We start from the raw sequence: 14647 nt of genomic DNA, 5'->3' as shown, positions 1-14647 counted from the left end.
TGCTGAAGTGGCCATATTTTCAAGGGGTGAAACCATCTCGCACACAACAATGAAGGTAGTCATCCATAGACTTGAAATAGACCACATATGGGGATGAGATCCTTCTAGTTAGCCTAGTACTGCTGTACTGGCCTGTATGTACATGGGGTCCTTCAACTGAGGCAAGTCAAGCTGGCTGTGCCATGTTTGTAGATGGGGCAGAGGAATCTAGAACAATGGAAAACTTAGCTATTAGGTACAGCTATTAAAACAAGGTAGGAATGAGGCTAGACACTTAACTTCCCTAAGGCATACTTTTCTAGCTACCTTCTGCCCTGTGTCTGGCACCTACATGTTCTCTTACCCATTCTGGAATTTTTTTTTTTTTTTTTAAATAAATATAGAAAGCATCTTGATCTCTTGTTTGTGAGGGGTGATGCCCTGAGATTTAGCTTCAGGAATATGACATGGCTTATGCTTCCCAGATTTCCCAAAGAGGGAAATACAGGATTTTCTAACACTGGTTAAAAATGCAAATTCAAGATTTGGAAGGGCTGGTATAATGAAATAATTAGTATCAGCATGTGCAAATCTTGTTTGAAGGATTTTATTTTCTCCCCTTAGACCTTTGGTACATTTAGAATCTTGAAAGTTTCTAGATCTCTAAAATGAAAGTTTTTAGATCTCTAACATGAAAACCAAGGTGGCTATTTTCAGGTTGCTTTCAGCTCCAAGTAGAAATAACCAGAATTGGCATACATTAAAGAAACTGCATCTAGAAATAAGTCCTAAGATATTATTTATATGGCTCAAAAATAACAAGAACCCAGATTTCTTTCCCTATTTCTGCTTTTCTGTCCTCAGTGTACTGGCTTGTCCCAAATTCTTTGATGTAGTTCTAATTATCATGTACTGACAACTTCAGCAGAAAGGGGACTACATCTTTATTCAATGTTAAAATTTCCCAAGTCTCCCAGCACATTTCCCTTATGTTTCATGGACTAATGTCATATGCCATGGTCAAAGGAGTCTGTTGTCAAGATGGGCTTAGAGTATCAGCTCCTTTTATGATGTTTTGTAATATATAGAAATGAGATTAACGGATTTCCAAAAATCAGTGTAAGAAATCAATTTAATTTGCAAGTATGAAGGAAGTGATTTAGACAACATTTTTGGAAGATTCAGTGCTTGTTAACACCCATGTAAAAGATTCTTGGGATTCATGTGAAAAATTCTAGGCTCAGGTTTCCAACCACATGAACACTCAATGGGAACATTGTAGGATTATGAAGGATTGTTATATGGTGTGTTGGAAGATACCTTAGCATTTTTGGTTGGCCCTTGCCCACTGCCTCTACTGTCTCCTAAAGATAGCTTTAAAAGCCCTCCAGGATTTCCAGAGTACTCCAGTTGAGAACTACTGGTTTACATTAGTCAAGATTCATCCTTGGGATCAGAGAGAGGAGCCAAATTGCCCAAGCAAAATATATATTTGAGTTCTATTAGGAGGGAGAAGTTGCTTGGGTATGAGTGGACGCGGTATTTCAGTCACCTATCAGTAAAGCTAATAGTATAAATAGCAAAAAGGTATACGGAGATTCCCTAAATAGAGCCAATAGGATATATATCTAGAATAAGATTTACTATAAGATACTGGCTCACACAATTATGGAACCTAGGTAACACCCACAATCCACTGCTGGGAAAGCTGTTGGGGTAAAATTTCAGTGACCAGGAACACAATGGTGTCCTAGTCCGAGGTTAGAAGAATATGGATGTCTTAGCTCTGGCAGTTCTATATAGGCCCTTAACTGATTAGATGATGTCCACTCACATCAAAGCAGAGCAATCTCCAATTCAATACTGATCTCTTCTGGAGAGAGACAAATGTTTAACCAGTTAAATGGCATCAATGGCCAAATTGACACATAAAATTAACTATCACAAAAGATAAAAAGAAATGGTTTTATTCTTTAGTAGAGCCTCCCTTTTGTGATTGTAAGCACTTGCGTAGGTCCCAAGAAGAACTTACGGTATCCCTCTTACACCAACTTCCTGTTTTTGGTTTTTTGTGTTTTTTTGGTTTTTGTTTTGAGATGGAGTCTTGCTCTGTTGCCCAGGCTGGATTGCAGTGGTGTGATCTCAGCTCACTGCAACCTCAACTTCTGCCCCCTGGGTTCAAGCAATTCTCCCACCTCAGCCTCGAGTAGCTGGGACTACAGGTGCGCACCACCACACCCAGCTAATTTTTTTTTTTTTTTTGAGACCGTCTCCTGTCACCCAGGCTGGAGTGCAGTGGTGCAATCTCAGCTCACTGCAACCTCCACCTCCCAGGTTCAAGCCAATCCTCCTGCCTCAGCCTCCCTAGTAGCTGGGATTACAGGCAGGCTGCCACCACACCCAGCTAATTTTGAATTTTTTATAGAGGTGGGGTTTCACCATGTTGTCCAGGCTGGTCTTGAACTTCTGACCTCAGGTGATCCACTCCCCTTGGCCTCTCAAAGTGCTGGGATTACAGGCTTGAGTCACCGTGCCCCGTCTAATTTTTGTATTTTCAGAAGAGACAGGGTTTTGCCATGTTGGCTAGGCTGGGTCTCAAGCTCCTGACCTCAGGTGATCCATCGCACCTGGCCTCCTTTTTTTATGTTGTGTTTTGAGACAGGGTCTTGCTGTCACCCAGGCTATAGTGCAGTGGTGCATTCATAGCTCACTGCAACCTCGAACTCCTGGGTTCAAGCAATCCTCCTGCCTCAGCCTGCCAAGTAGTTAGGACTACAGGTGCACGCTACCATGCCAGGCTTTTTTTTTTTTTTTTGTAGAGACAGGGTCTCACACTCCTGACCTCAAGCAATCTTCCCACCTCAGCCTCCCAAATTGGTGGGATTACAAGCATGAGACACGGTGCCCAGCCTGACTGTTGAGTGAGGTATACATTATCAGTAGAAATGCTACATACATGTGTACATAATGTGTCAATTCTCAGGGAGATCAAGACATTCGATTTCTTTGATCCACATAACATTTATAGTAGTGACTACAGCAAGATGCAGCAGAAATAAAAGCAAGTTCTTACAAACTGCATGAGAAGATTGGGTATGAAGAAACAATTCAAATTTTGGAAATAACCAATATTGAAGAGACCCTTCACCATTTCAGATACCATTGCAACTCTATTCTCTTCTCCAGTCATAAGGCCAGGTTTTTTTGTTTGGAGACCGTCTCACACTGTCACCCAGGCTGGAGTGCAGTGGCATGATCTCAGCTCACTGCAGCCTCCGCCTCCCGGATTCAAGCAATTTTCCTGCCTCAGCCTCCTGAGTAGCTGGGATTACAGGTGCGTGCCACCACACCCGGCTAAGTTTTGAATTTTTAGTAGAGACGGGGTTTCACCGTGTTGGTCAGGCTGGTCTCGAACTCCTGACCCCGTGATCAGCTGCCTTGGCCTCCTAAGTGCTGGGATTACAGGCATGAGCCGCTGTACCCGGCTCATAAGGCCACTTTGTAAGGGCTCTGTCTTCTCCCTTTCCCCATCTCTAGTATCAGAATACAAAATGAGTGAAAGCCCTGGGAACAGATAAAGGAGCTATAGGGCGACCTACAGCACTCTGAACAGCATGCAGGACCTGTGCTTTAGCAATTACAGAATTGCTGAAACAGGCATTTGAGTAGATACACAATTGAATATCAGCAATTTCTTACAGTTAAATCTATTAGAGCCATTTCTGCTACAGCAGGTCAGGTAATCTGTCTTGACACTAAAGACTGCAGCTGAACATCAAACCAGCCTTTAATGTAGGCATCAGCCCTGCAATCAGGAATGGGAAAGTAAAATGTTCCACCAAACTCACAGGCTTTTAAACAGATTGTTGAAGCCCCTGACTGAGAAAGTGAAGATTAGGGTCAAAGGTGATGGGGTTGTGGGGTGGGGAGTCCATAAGGGACTGATTATAAAGTGCAAGATTGTGAGTATTGATTATTTTTAGGAAAATAGTCCATTGCTTTCACTGGTTCTTTGGAGTCTGTCCCAAAGAGGGTTAACCATTATATGGGAAATTTACTAGCTTAAATGGCTTCAAGTCATACCATACCGGTCATCCCTTTGCCATTTGCCATCCTCTCAATCCTGTGCATTTATTTAGCATCCTTGGTCTACCATCCACCTCCTTGGTATACCTTCCCCACTCAGCTCACACAGATCATTTCACTCAAATTCTTACGCTTTTTTTTTTTTTTTGAGCTGAAGTCTCACTTTGTTGCCCAGGCTGAAGTGCAGTGGCACGATCTCGGCTCACTGCATCCTCCGCCTCCCGGGTTCAAGCGATTCTCCTGCCTCAGCCTCCCAAGTAGCTGGGACTACAGGCACATGCTGCCAAGCCCAGCAGATTGTATTTTTAGTAGAGACGGGGTTTTACTGTGTTGCCCAGGCTGGTGTCGAACTCCTGAGCTCAGGCGATCCGCACACCTCGGCCTCCCAAAGTGCTGGGATTATAGGCATGAGCCACCACACCCGTCCCTACGCTCTTATTTTTTTAACTATTTAATGTTCCATTTAGCAACTTCATCTTTTTGTTCTTTGTTCTTTTTTGAGATGGAGTCTTGCTCTGTCACTGAGACTGGAGTGCAGTGGCACAATCTCAGCTCACTGTAACCTCTGCCTCCTGGGTTCAAGCGATTCTCCTGCCTCAGCTTCCCGAGTATTAGCTGGGGTTACAGGCATGTACCACCACACCCGGTTAATTTTATTTTTAATAGAGACAGGGTTTTGCTATGTTGGCCAGGCTGGTCTCAAACTCTTGAGCTCAAGTCATCCGTCCACCTCAGCCTCCCACCGTGCCTGGCCTTCATCTCTTCTATTACATTTTTCCCTACCTTCTGGATTATTTTGAAGCAAATTTTAGAATTCATAATTTGACTCAAAGTATATACTTTTTTTTTTTGAGACGGAGTCTTGCTCTGTTGCCCAGGCTGGAATGCAGTTGTGCAATCTCAGCTCACTGCAAGCTCCGCCTCCCAGGTTCACGCCATTCTCCTGCCTCAGCCTCCCAAGTAGCTGTGACTACAGGCGCCCGCCACCATGCCCGGCTAATTTTTTTTTTTTTTTTGTATCTTTTAGTAGAGACGGGTTTCATTGTGTTAGCCAGAATGGTCTCAATCTCCTGACCTCATGATCCATCCGCCTCGGCCTCCCAAAGTGCTGGGATTAGAGGCGTGAGCCACCGCGCCTGGCCGACTCAAAGTATATACTTCTAAATGGATTATACTGCAAAATATATCATTGTCGGCCAGGCTCGGTGGCTCATGCCTGTAATCCCAGCACTTTGGGAGGCAGAGGCGGGTGGATCACAAGGTCAGGAGATCGAGACCATCCTGGCTAACATGGTGAAACCCCGTCTCTACTAAAAATACAAAAAATTAGCCGGGTGTGGTGGCGGGCGCCTATAGTCCCAGCTACTCGGGAGGCTGAGGCAGGAGAATGGCGTGAACCCGGGAGGCGGAGCTTCACTAGACTCTGCCAAATCGAGACTCTCTCAAAAAAAAAAAAAAAAAAAAAAAAAAAAAAAAATATATATATATTATATATATATTTAACATCTTTATAGCAAACAAGAATATGCTTTTCCCAATAGTCTCATAACTTTAAAGTTGATCTGAGTCAGGAACCAAGGGTCACACCCACATTGTTTGACATGTCCCAAGTTCCTTTCAATTTAGGCTTCCCTGCCTTTTTTCCCCTTTGCAATTTAGTTTAGAAACTGGACCACTGGTCCCATAGCGTCTCCTACATTCTAGATGTTACTAATTGCTTCCCTGTGATGTAATTTAATGTATTCCTTCATCCCATTTAATCCAATTCAAGTTCAGTTTTTTTGACATAGGATCTCACTCTGTTCCCCAGGCTGGAGTGTGGTGGTGCTATCATAGCTCACTGTAACCTCAAACTCCTGAGCTCAAGCAATCCTCCTGCCTCACCCTCCCAAACAGCTAGGACTACAGGTGCTCGCCACCACACACACAGCTAATTTAAAATGATTTTTGTAGAAATGGCACTCTTGCTAAGTATATTGTTCGGGCTGGTCTCAAACTCCTTGAGCCAAGTGATCTTCCCACCTTGGCCTCCCAAAGCACTGGGATTACAAGCATAAGCCTTTCGCCCAGCCTGTTTCACTTTTCTACAACAGGTGATGTGTATTTCCATGAGAATTTAAAATATTACATGAATTCCAAACATAATTTCGGTTGGCTCTTTTGTCACGTTAGTAGCCACTGATGATCATTACCTAGCTCTCTAATTTCATTAAAGGTATATTATTTTACTTGTCTTTTCATTTTTAGTTGGAATACCTCTATAGTGAGAAAATTCCCCTTTTAACAAGTACCAAGTTACACTGCAATGTACCTATACATAAGGGAAGAGCAGTTAAATGTTCAGCTCTTTTCCTTAATTTACTAGTTTTCAGAATTAGTTAGTTCCATAATCAAAAGTGGGGAAATCAGGTTTCTTGGGTGTCATTGTGAACTCATGGATTTCGACTTATTTTTGTGTTTTACTTCATTGCAACCTTTCTTAGTGATACTCAAATTGTTCTAACCTTGGCCTGAGAGCCTCTTGCTGTTGGCTAAGTCGTTTTGACAAAACCCCAGTAATCTATGTTACTTTCTTTGCTTACTGATATAACAAGATGTTCCGGGCTCACCTTGTTCATTTCTGCTTCAGTCCAAGAAACAACTATTTATTTTATCTGTTATCTTACTTGTTTAACATCCTTATGTCTCCCCTGCACCCCCACAAAAGACCATAAATATAAGGACTGAATTACATCTAAAAATTTTCAGCACTTGTCCCAGTGCTGGACCAAAAAAGTGGCATGCAATAAATATTTATGGAATTGAACTAAAAGATTAACATTTGTCTAGCTATTCTACAAGTGTCTCTATTGAGTCAAACAAGGCACCACTGGCAAGTGGCAACATTAAGCACTTGCCTCTTCAGGTGGGCCAAGGGCAGGATTCAGGCTCTCCCTATAAATACTCTCTTACATGCTAGAGGTAGACCCCAGCTAATGAGCTCTCCCTAGAACAGGTATTCTGTCACACACACTCACACACACACACACACACACACACACACACACACTTTTTTTATACTGAATGAGAAAAACGTTAAGTTTTAGTTCTCCGTGGGCCTTATTTTCTTAAAGGAGGAAATCATTACAGAGTAAAGCATCAATGGCCAGTATGTGCTTAATTCAACAAGACTACAAATTCATGTAAAGATGTCTGATCCTCTAGAGAGGAAACTGTCATTCCTTAGCTGCAGTCCCCCCTTCAACTGAAGAATTACATTTCACCACTAGGTGTCCACAGGGGAACAAAGGATACCTTACACTTGCCCATTCCAAGTCCCTTTCACACACACTGCACTCCATAAACAACTTGTCCTAGGTCAATTTATAAAAACCTTAAATCTTATTTTATGTTGTACTACTACAGCTTAGGTCTTCATTTACTTTAACTTATAAGATATCCTTGGCCGGATGCAGTGGCTCACACCTGTAATCCCAGAACTTTGGGAGGCCAAGGCAGGTGGATCACAAGGTCAGGAGTTCAAGACCAGCCTGGCCAATATGGTGAAACCCCGCCGTCTCTACTAAAAATACAAAAATCAGCCGGGTGTGGTGGTGTGCGCCTCTAGTCCTAGTGCCTCAGGAGGCTGAGGCAGGAGAATCACTCCCTTGAACCCGGGAGGCGGAGGTTGCAGTAAACTGAGATTGCGCCACTGACTCTAGCCTGGGTGACAGAGCGAGACTACGTATCAAAAGAAAAGAAAACTTTCCTCTAACAACCACACTGACTTCCAGAAGAGTCAAAGGTAGCCCTTTAGCAAATCTTACCACAACCATCCCTTCCCTGCCTTCATTTTGGCTACTTTTTTTCCTGAACGCCAGTGATCCTCCTGAGTAGCTAGGGACTACAGGTGTGCACCACCAAGCCCAGCTAAATTTTTTTTAAATTTGTAATATAGTTGAGGTCTCACTAGGTTGCTCAGGCTGCACTCCAACTCCTGAGTTCAAGCAATCCTCCTGCTTTGGCCTCTCAAGGTCTTAGGATTACAGTCATCAGTCACCGTGCGTGGTCTATCTTCGTTACTCTTAAACTTATCTTCACATTAGTAACCAACCACCTCATTCTGTTAGCTTTTTTTTTGAGAAAGGGTCTTGCTCTGTCACCCAGGCTGGAGTGCAGTGATCATAGCTCACTGCAACCTCAAACTCCTGGGCTCCAATCATCTTCCTGCCACAGCCTCCTCAGTAGCTAGGACAAGGGGCACATGCTGCTGTGCCTGGCTGATTTTTTTTTTTTTTTCTTGTTTTTGTAGAGACCAGGTCTCTCTAAGCACAAAGACTTATTTGTGCTTTCAACATCAAAACTTGTAACAGGCCTGTAATCCCAACACTTTGGGAGGCTGAGGCAGGTGGGTCACATGGGGTCAGGAGTTCGAGATCAGCCTGGGCAACATGGTGAAACCCCATCTCTACTAAAAATACAAAAATTAGCCAGGCATCATGGCCTGCGCCTGTGGTCCCAGCTACTAGGGAGGCTGAGTTGGAAGGATCGCTTAAGTCCTAGGGGTCGAGGTTGCAGTAAGTCATTATCGCACCACTGTACTCCAGCCTGGGCAACAGTGAGACCCTGCCTCAAAAAACAAAATGAAACAAAAACTTACTCGCCTACTCCCACCTAGTTAGGTAGGAACATCACCTATACCCCAATATTTAACTTTGTTACATAATGTTTGAGCTGAGGAGGAAGTTCTGAAATCATAAAAAACAATTCCTTTATTTTTCAGAGAATCTGTGTGCCTAGAGAGGTTATATGTTCTGTTCTCACCATTTAGCAGTTTGAAAAATCTGTATCACTTTTATATCACAGAACACTCCTCCTCAACAATGAATCATGGTCTCATTTAAAAAGCCTTGATGCAGGCACTACCATCCGTGCTCCATACATCCCAAATCTCTTCACATAGATAGCTATCCCAGCCTTTGCCTCTAATGCACTGATTTCTAATTCTAAATGCAGAGATGGTGAATTTGCAGCAACTAGGCAAGGAGCTTTTGGGGCTACCTGGGCCTGCAACTGTCTAAGAAATAAGTTTTAAGAATTCAGAGGCTGACAAACAGCAATCCTACTTGGGATGTCGTCATGCTTACTTCAGCCTGAATCACACAGAAGAAAGCCTTCAAGCATGGACCTGAAGCAATGCTGTAAACACAAACATCAAAACGAAGAGGAGGCCAGGTGTGGTGGCTCACGCCTGTAATCCCAGCACTTTGGGAAGCGGAAGCAGGCGGATCACCTGAGGTCAGGAATTCAAGACCAGCCTGGCCAACATGGTGAAACCCTGTCTCTGCTAAAAATAAAAAATAAAAAATAAAAAATAAAAAAATAAAAAAATTGGCTGGGCTTGGTGGTTCACGCCTGTAATCCCAGCACTTTGGGAGGCCAAGGCAGGCGGATCACAAGGTCAGGAGATCAAGACCATCCTGGCTAACACGGTGAAACCCCGACTCTACTAAAAATACAAAAAATTAGCTGGGCATGGTGGCACCCGCCTGTAGTACCAGCTACTCAGGAGGCTGCCGCAGGAGAATCGCTTGAACCCGGGAGGTGGAGGTTGCAGTGAGCCAAGATCGTGCCGCTGCACTCCAGCCTCGGCAACAAAGGGAGACTTTGTCTTTAAAAAAAAAAAAGAAAAAAAAAGAACAGGAAGGGTAGAGTAGGGCAATCTAATATAGAAAGGAGGAACTAGGGCAAGAGGAATGAAGGAACACCTTGGACACAGTTGATTCCTAGTCAGTAAGTAGTGTTTATGACTAAGAAGACCCCTCCGTTCACTACTAAACACAGTGAATGACACACACACAACAGTACAATACTATACGACAAACGAACATATGCCAAAAACTACAAAATGGAACCCAAAGAAGAGGTTCCAACCTGAGATTCATTTCCTGGGGGACAGAAGTATGACCATGTACCCACCCTATGAAAATACAGATAAAGGGGTCACTGTATAATACACTGGACACCAAAAATGGAGTCGGGAAGCCATAAACTAGCTGTGGGACTCTGAGCAGGTCCCTTTCACTTTTCTTTGCCTCAGTTTCCCCATGTATGAAATGGAGGCCATACCCCCATCTTCAAAGTGTGGACAAAGTTTATAACACATGCAAAAAGTATTCAAAAACCATACAAATGAAAGCCTATGACTGACATCCCTACTTACATGTCTCATAAGCAGTCTCAAACTTAACAGGCCCAAGATGAAATTCTCAATCATCCCCCAACACCTGCTCCTCACCTTTCCCACCTCAGTAAATGTGGGAACCATTCTTGATTTTCCTCATCCAATCCATCATCCAGTCCTATTCACCTTTTTTTTTTTTCCTTGAGACAAGGTCTCGCTCTGTCACCCAGGCTGGCGTGCAGTGGTGTGATCTCAGCTCACTGCAGCCTCGAATTCCTGGGCTCAAGGGTTCCTCCCACCTCAGCCTCCCAAGTAGCTGGGACTACAGGCGCGGGCCACCAAAACAGGCTAATTTTTTGTACTTTTTGTAAAGACGGAATCTTGCCATGTTGCCCAGGCTGCTCGCAAACTCCTGGGCTCAAGCGATCCTCCCCTTTGGCTTCCCAAAGTGCTGGGATTACAGCCGTGGGCCACTGCACCAGGCCCTTCATTCACTTCTATCTGCACTGTCACCACCCTAGTGTAAGCGAAAATTCTCTCTCACATGATAATGAAGCAGCCAAAATGGTCTCTGGGCTTCTCCTGTGCTCTCTCCAGTCCAAACCAGGGCTCTAAACCCTTTAAACTACCCACTATTCTTGAAAGAAACCAAACTTCTGAATCTGGCTTAAAAGGCCCTACATGATCTCTTCCCCTGCTGCTCCCTCAAACCACTCTCCCCGTCCCTGACCTTGTGCTAGCACACTGGCATTTCTGTAGTTCTCAATTGTGTTCTGCTTCCTCCTGACAAACTCTTACTCATCCTTTGGGTCTCAATTCAGAGTTGGGTCTCCGCCATACACTCTCAGAGCACCCTGAAGTACTTAAGCATTTGTGTAATTATTTTATTACAAAAAGTATAAAATCACAAACGGTTAGAAACCCAATCGACTATAAGCTCCATGAGGGTAAGTACTGTCATCTGTTTGGTTCACCTCTGTATCCCCAGGAAAACACGGTCCAGCACACGGTCTGGGCTCAATATTTGAACCCAGACGAGATGAGGGGGGCAAAGTAGCCACCTAAAAATCCTAACTCCAAAAGCTAAAGTTCTAACCGTATGTGGATGCCCATTTTGTTTCAACTCTCTCCACCTCCATTCTCAACGGCTCAGGCCAAACCATACATGGGGTCTGATACCTCAGGTCTCCAAGCCCAGGCAGCCCCCGCTGTCTTCCACCCCATAAAGTTCTAAGTCCAAAGTGAGCCCGTCCTAGCTCTGGGGCGAGAAAAAACAGGCCTCTTTCGCCCCTGCAGGTGAGGGTCCCGGACCGCCCGGAGGCAGGCTCCTCATCCAGACCTACTGGCCAGGACTCCTCCACACTATTCCGCGCAGCCATGACGCACGCAGACCGCAGCACTTCGTCAGCAAAGAAGCCGCAGAGCGCGACGCGCTTCTTCGCGGCTTCTCAAGCACCGTTCAAACCGCGCGTCGGGCCCAAGTGCCTAGCTTCGAGTCGCAAAGCCTCAGATGTCCACCCTATTCAAGGAGAAGGGACTGAAAAGACGACGACCCCGGTCCTCTCTCTTTAAGAGCCACCCCCATTCGAGCCTGACGAGGGCTCTCAGTAAACTCGCGAGAGCCACCGGCTTCCGCCCGCTTCCTCCTCTCGCCTTGCCGGGCCGGAAGAAAGGTGGCACCTCCCACCCCCCAGCCTCTACCTCACAAGGCGGCGCGGACCCAGCTGCGGCCAATCGGCGGGCTCATTGTAGGCTGCGGGGCAGAGAGCCAATGAGAAGTCGCGGCGGACGCAGAGTTTCTCCTCACTCGCACCGGCCCCTTCCCTTCCGCCTGCCGCCCTCCACTCCGCCCCTGGCGGAGGAAGTGATGTCACAGGCCCCATGTGAGCGGATTGCAACACATGCAGCTGCCTGGAGAGAGGGAGCCGGTGTCCTACGTCAGAGCCGCCGCCGCCGCGGAGCCGCCGCCGGGGAGGAGCAGCCGCTGCCGCCCAGGACTGGGCCCTTAGGTAAGGCACGGGGAGGGAAAGGCCGGCGACCTCTGTGGCGAGCTGCGCCGGACCGGAGAAGAGGGCCTCTGGGGGGTGGCGAGGAAGGGGGCCGCTCTGCCCCAGCGGCGGCGCTAACTCTGTGGTCTTGGTGTCTCCGGGCCCCGCCGGGCCGCTCTAGGGAGGAGGAGGCGAGAAGATGGCGGACGACCCCAGTGCTGCCGACAGGAACGTGGAGATCTGGAAGATCAAGAAGCTCATTAAGAGCTTGGAGGCGGCCCGCGGGTGAGCGCCGCGTCCGGCACCCTCCGTGCCCTCTTGGTTCCCGGACCCCTCAGGATGGACGCCCCCGCGCCGCATGGCCGGATGAGGAGAACCAGGCACTAGCCAACTCCCGCCTTCTGGATCTCTGGGTAGTAGCCCCTGACCCAGGGGCGAGGGTCGGCGCGGTTGGCCCGAGAAGGGGTCCTTTCCCCGCATGGGGGTAAGGGGCCCGCGCTCCCCGGGTTTAGATCACTTGGCCCCCTTCGTGGTAGGCCACCGCTACTTTTGCACCTCTCCTGGGCCCTTAAGTCCAGGTCCTCCCTCTTCGGGCTCCAGGTGCTGCCACCCGACTCGGATGCTATTGTGGCAAAGTGCTCGGCCTTTCCCAAGGCCCTTCCCCAATTTCCTTTTCTCCTTTCGTTCCTCAGCCAGGCCTCATTAAAATGGCCTCTCCCTCCTGGGCTTCTGAGACCCGGGTGGGTGAAGTTTGGATGGAACGGGAAGCAGAGGTGGCCAGGGACAGCTTCTTTTTGATTCCTGATTTCTCTGGGTCTTCCACCTGTCCCAAGATGACTTCTCCCAAGTCCTCTAATTACCCCGGAGCTTCCTGGTTTTAGCTGTTCCAGGACCCACCTATAAACGGAAAATGCCAACGTATGCGCGATGTGAGGGGTGCTGGGTAGGTTTTGGTTAATGAATCTGCATGTGTATGTCCAGGAGAAATACGGATTAGGGGGCCGTTTGATAGGAATCGTAACTACAGAGTCCCTGCTGGCATTTCTCTGAAACTTGTGGGGATATCGCTGTAGAGAGGCGCCTGATGTACTTGATGCTTGTTGAGTGAGATTCAGAATTGAATTAAATGGGCTTTGAGTCTTGTACATTTTAATAAGAAACCGTAGGTGTGTCCATTGTGGGGAGAGTAGGCTAGATTAAAATTAGCTGTGTGTGTGTGTGTTTTCTTTTTTTTTAATGTTGTTCGTTTGAGGAAGGTGTGCCAGAGGTATTCCTGTTTCCTTTATCACTTTATTTTGTTCCTTTCCCAGTCATAGAAACTTTTTACTTACAGGAAGTGCCCCCCCCCCCAAAAAAAAGTGTTTGGAACATTATTACATACTTGTATGTCTGAGCATTCTTAGACTAGTAGAATGGCCTGCCTCAGGCCATGTGAAAAGTTGATTTCAGCACAAGCATTGTCATTTATGGGTAGATTTGCAATTTTAGAATGACAGCCCCTCCAAGCTCTTCATCATTACTGTTTTATGAAACAGGATGTGCTTAACTGTACTGAAGGCCCAGTTCACAGGTTGGTTTTGCTAGTGTTTTGTTCTTAATAAATTAGGGACAGTTCTGTTTGGAATGAAGCTTCTCAAAGTTTGGCCCCATTCAATGACTTGGGCTTATGCTCACTCCTTCGATTTACTGGAGAAACGTTAGTTTAATGTGAATCGAAGACAGCAGCTTATTTTTTAGTCCTTAGGTTTTTCTTTGAGTTTAATAGAATATCCAGACCTTCTTAATAATCTTACAGGAACTTGTGCCATATAGTAGAGTGACCAGTTATTCCCAAAATGTGAGAATACTGTACGGAAAGGGTAATATAGGTCACGACCCATTATGTTGCACTACCAAGAATTAGGTTCTTTTGTTTCAGTAGGATCTTCTGTTTTGTTACTTGAAGCCTTCAATCCAGTATTGCATTTTATAGATTGCTATTGTGGTATTGTATATAGGTGGATGTGACCTGTGGATTTGTTCTTACTACTTTCATTAGCAGGCAGGTTCACACATTTTAATTTGCATACATTATATTCTCTGAAACAGTCCAAAAAATTAAATCGTGACTATAATTTGCCTGTTTGAATGAAGTAACATTGAAGATGACATTGCTTAATAAGTAACAGCATTCCTTTCTACTGCTTGATGAAGGAAACTCATTCTTAAATTTGTTCTACCCATGTTACCTAGCCACTAGAAACTTTTAATCTCCTCTTTAAGGCTTTTGAAGGCTTTACCTCTTTGTTTAGCAAAGTTCAGTAAAGTTTAAAGCATGCTAAAAATGAAGTTATAAGACAAAACTTGTATTTCAAGTTGTTGAGTTTGGATATTTTAGACATGATTAAGCTGTCTAAAATAGCTGGAGGATCTTCCTCTAAACATTGTGGTT

The 14647-nt window shown here is 45.6% G+C and overlaps 1 protein-coding gene across 1 annotated transcript in view; it reads left to right on the top strand.

Annotated features, from left to right (window-relative positions):
* Nucleotides 1–12097: 12097 nt before the first annotated feature.
* Nucleotides 12098–14647, top strand: part of ETF1 (eukaryotic translation termination factor 1) — a 35740-nt gene continuing 33190 nt past the window's right edge. The window contains exons 1-2 of the mRNA XM_032158014.2: nt 12098–12237; nt 12398–12501. Coding sequence (XP_032013905.1) covers nt 12416–12501 — 86 coding nt within the window. The 5' untranslated portion in view covers nt 12098–12237; nt 12398–12415. The remainder of the gene's footprint in view (nt 12238–12397; nt 12502–14647) is intronic.

The sequence above is a fragment of the Hylobates moloch genome, unplaced genomic scaffold (genome assembly GCF_009828535.3).
Source record: "Hylobates moloch isolate HMO894 unplaced genomic scaffold, HMol_V3 SCAFFOLD_6, whole genome shotgun sequence".
Taxonomy (NCBI): domain Eukaryota; kingdom Metazoa; phylum Chordata; class Mammalia; order Primates; family Hylobatidae; genus Hylobates; species Hylobates moloch.
This window is presented reverse-complemented; position numbering and strand designations above follow the sequence as displayed.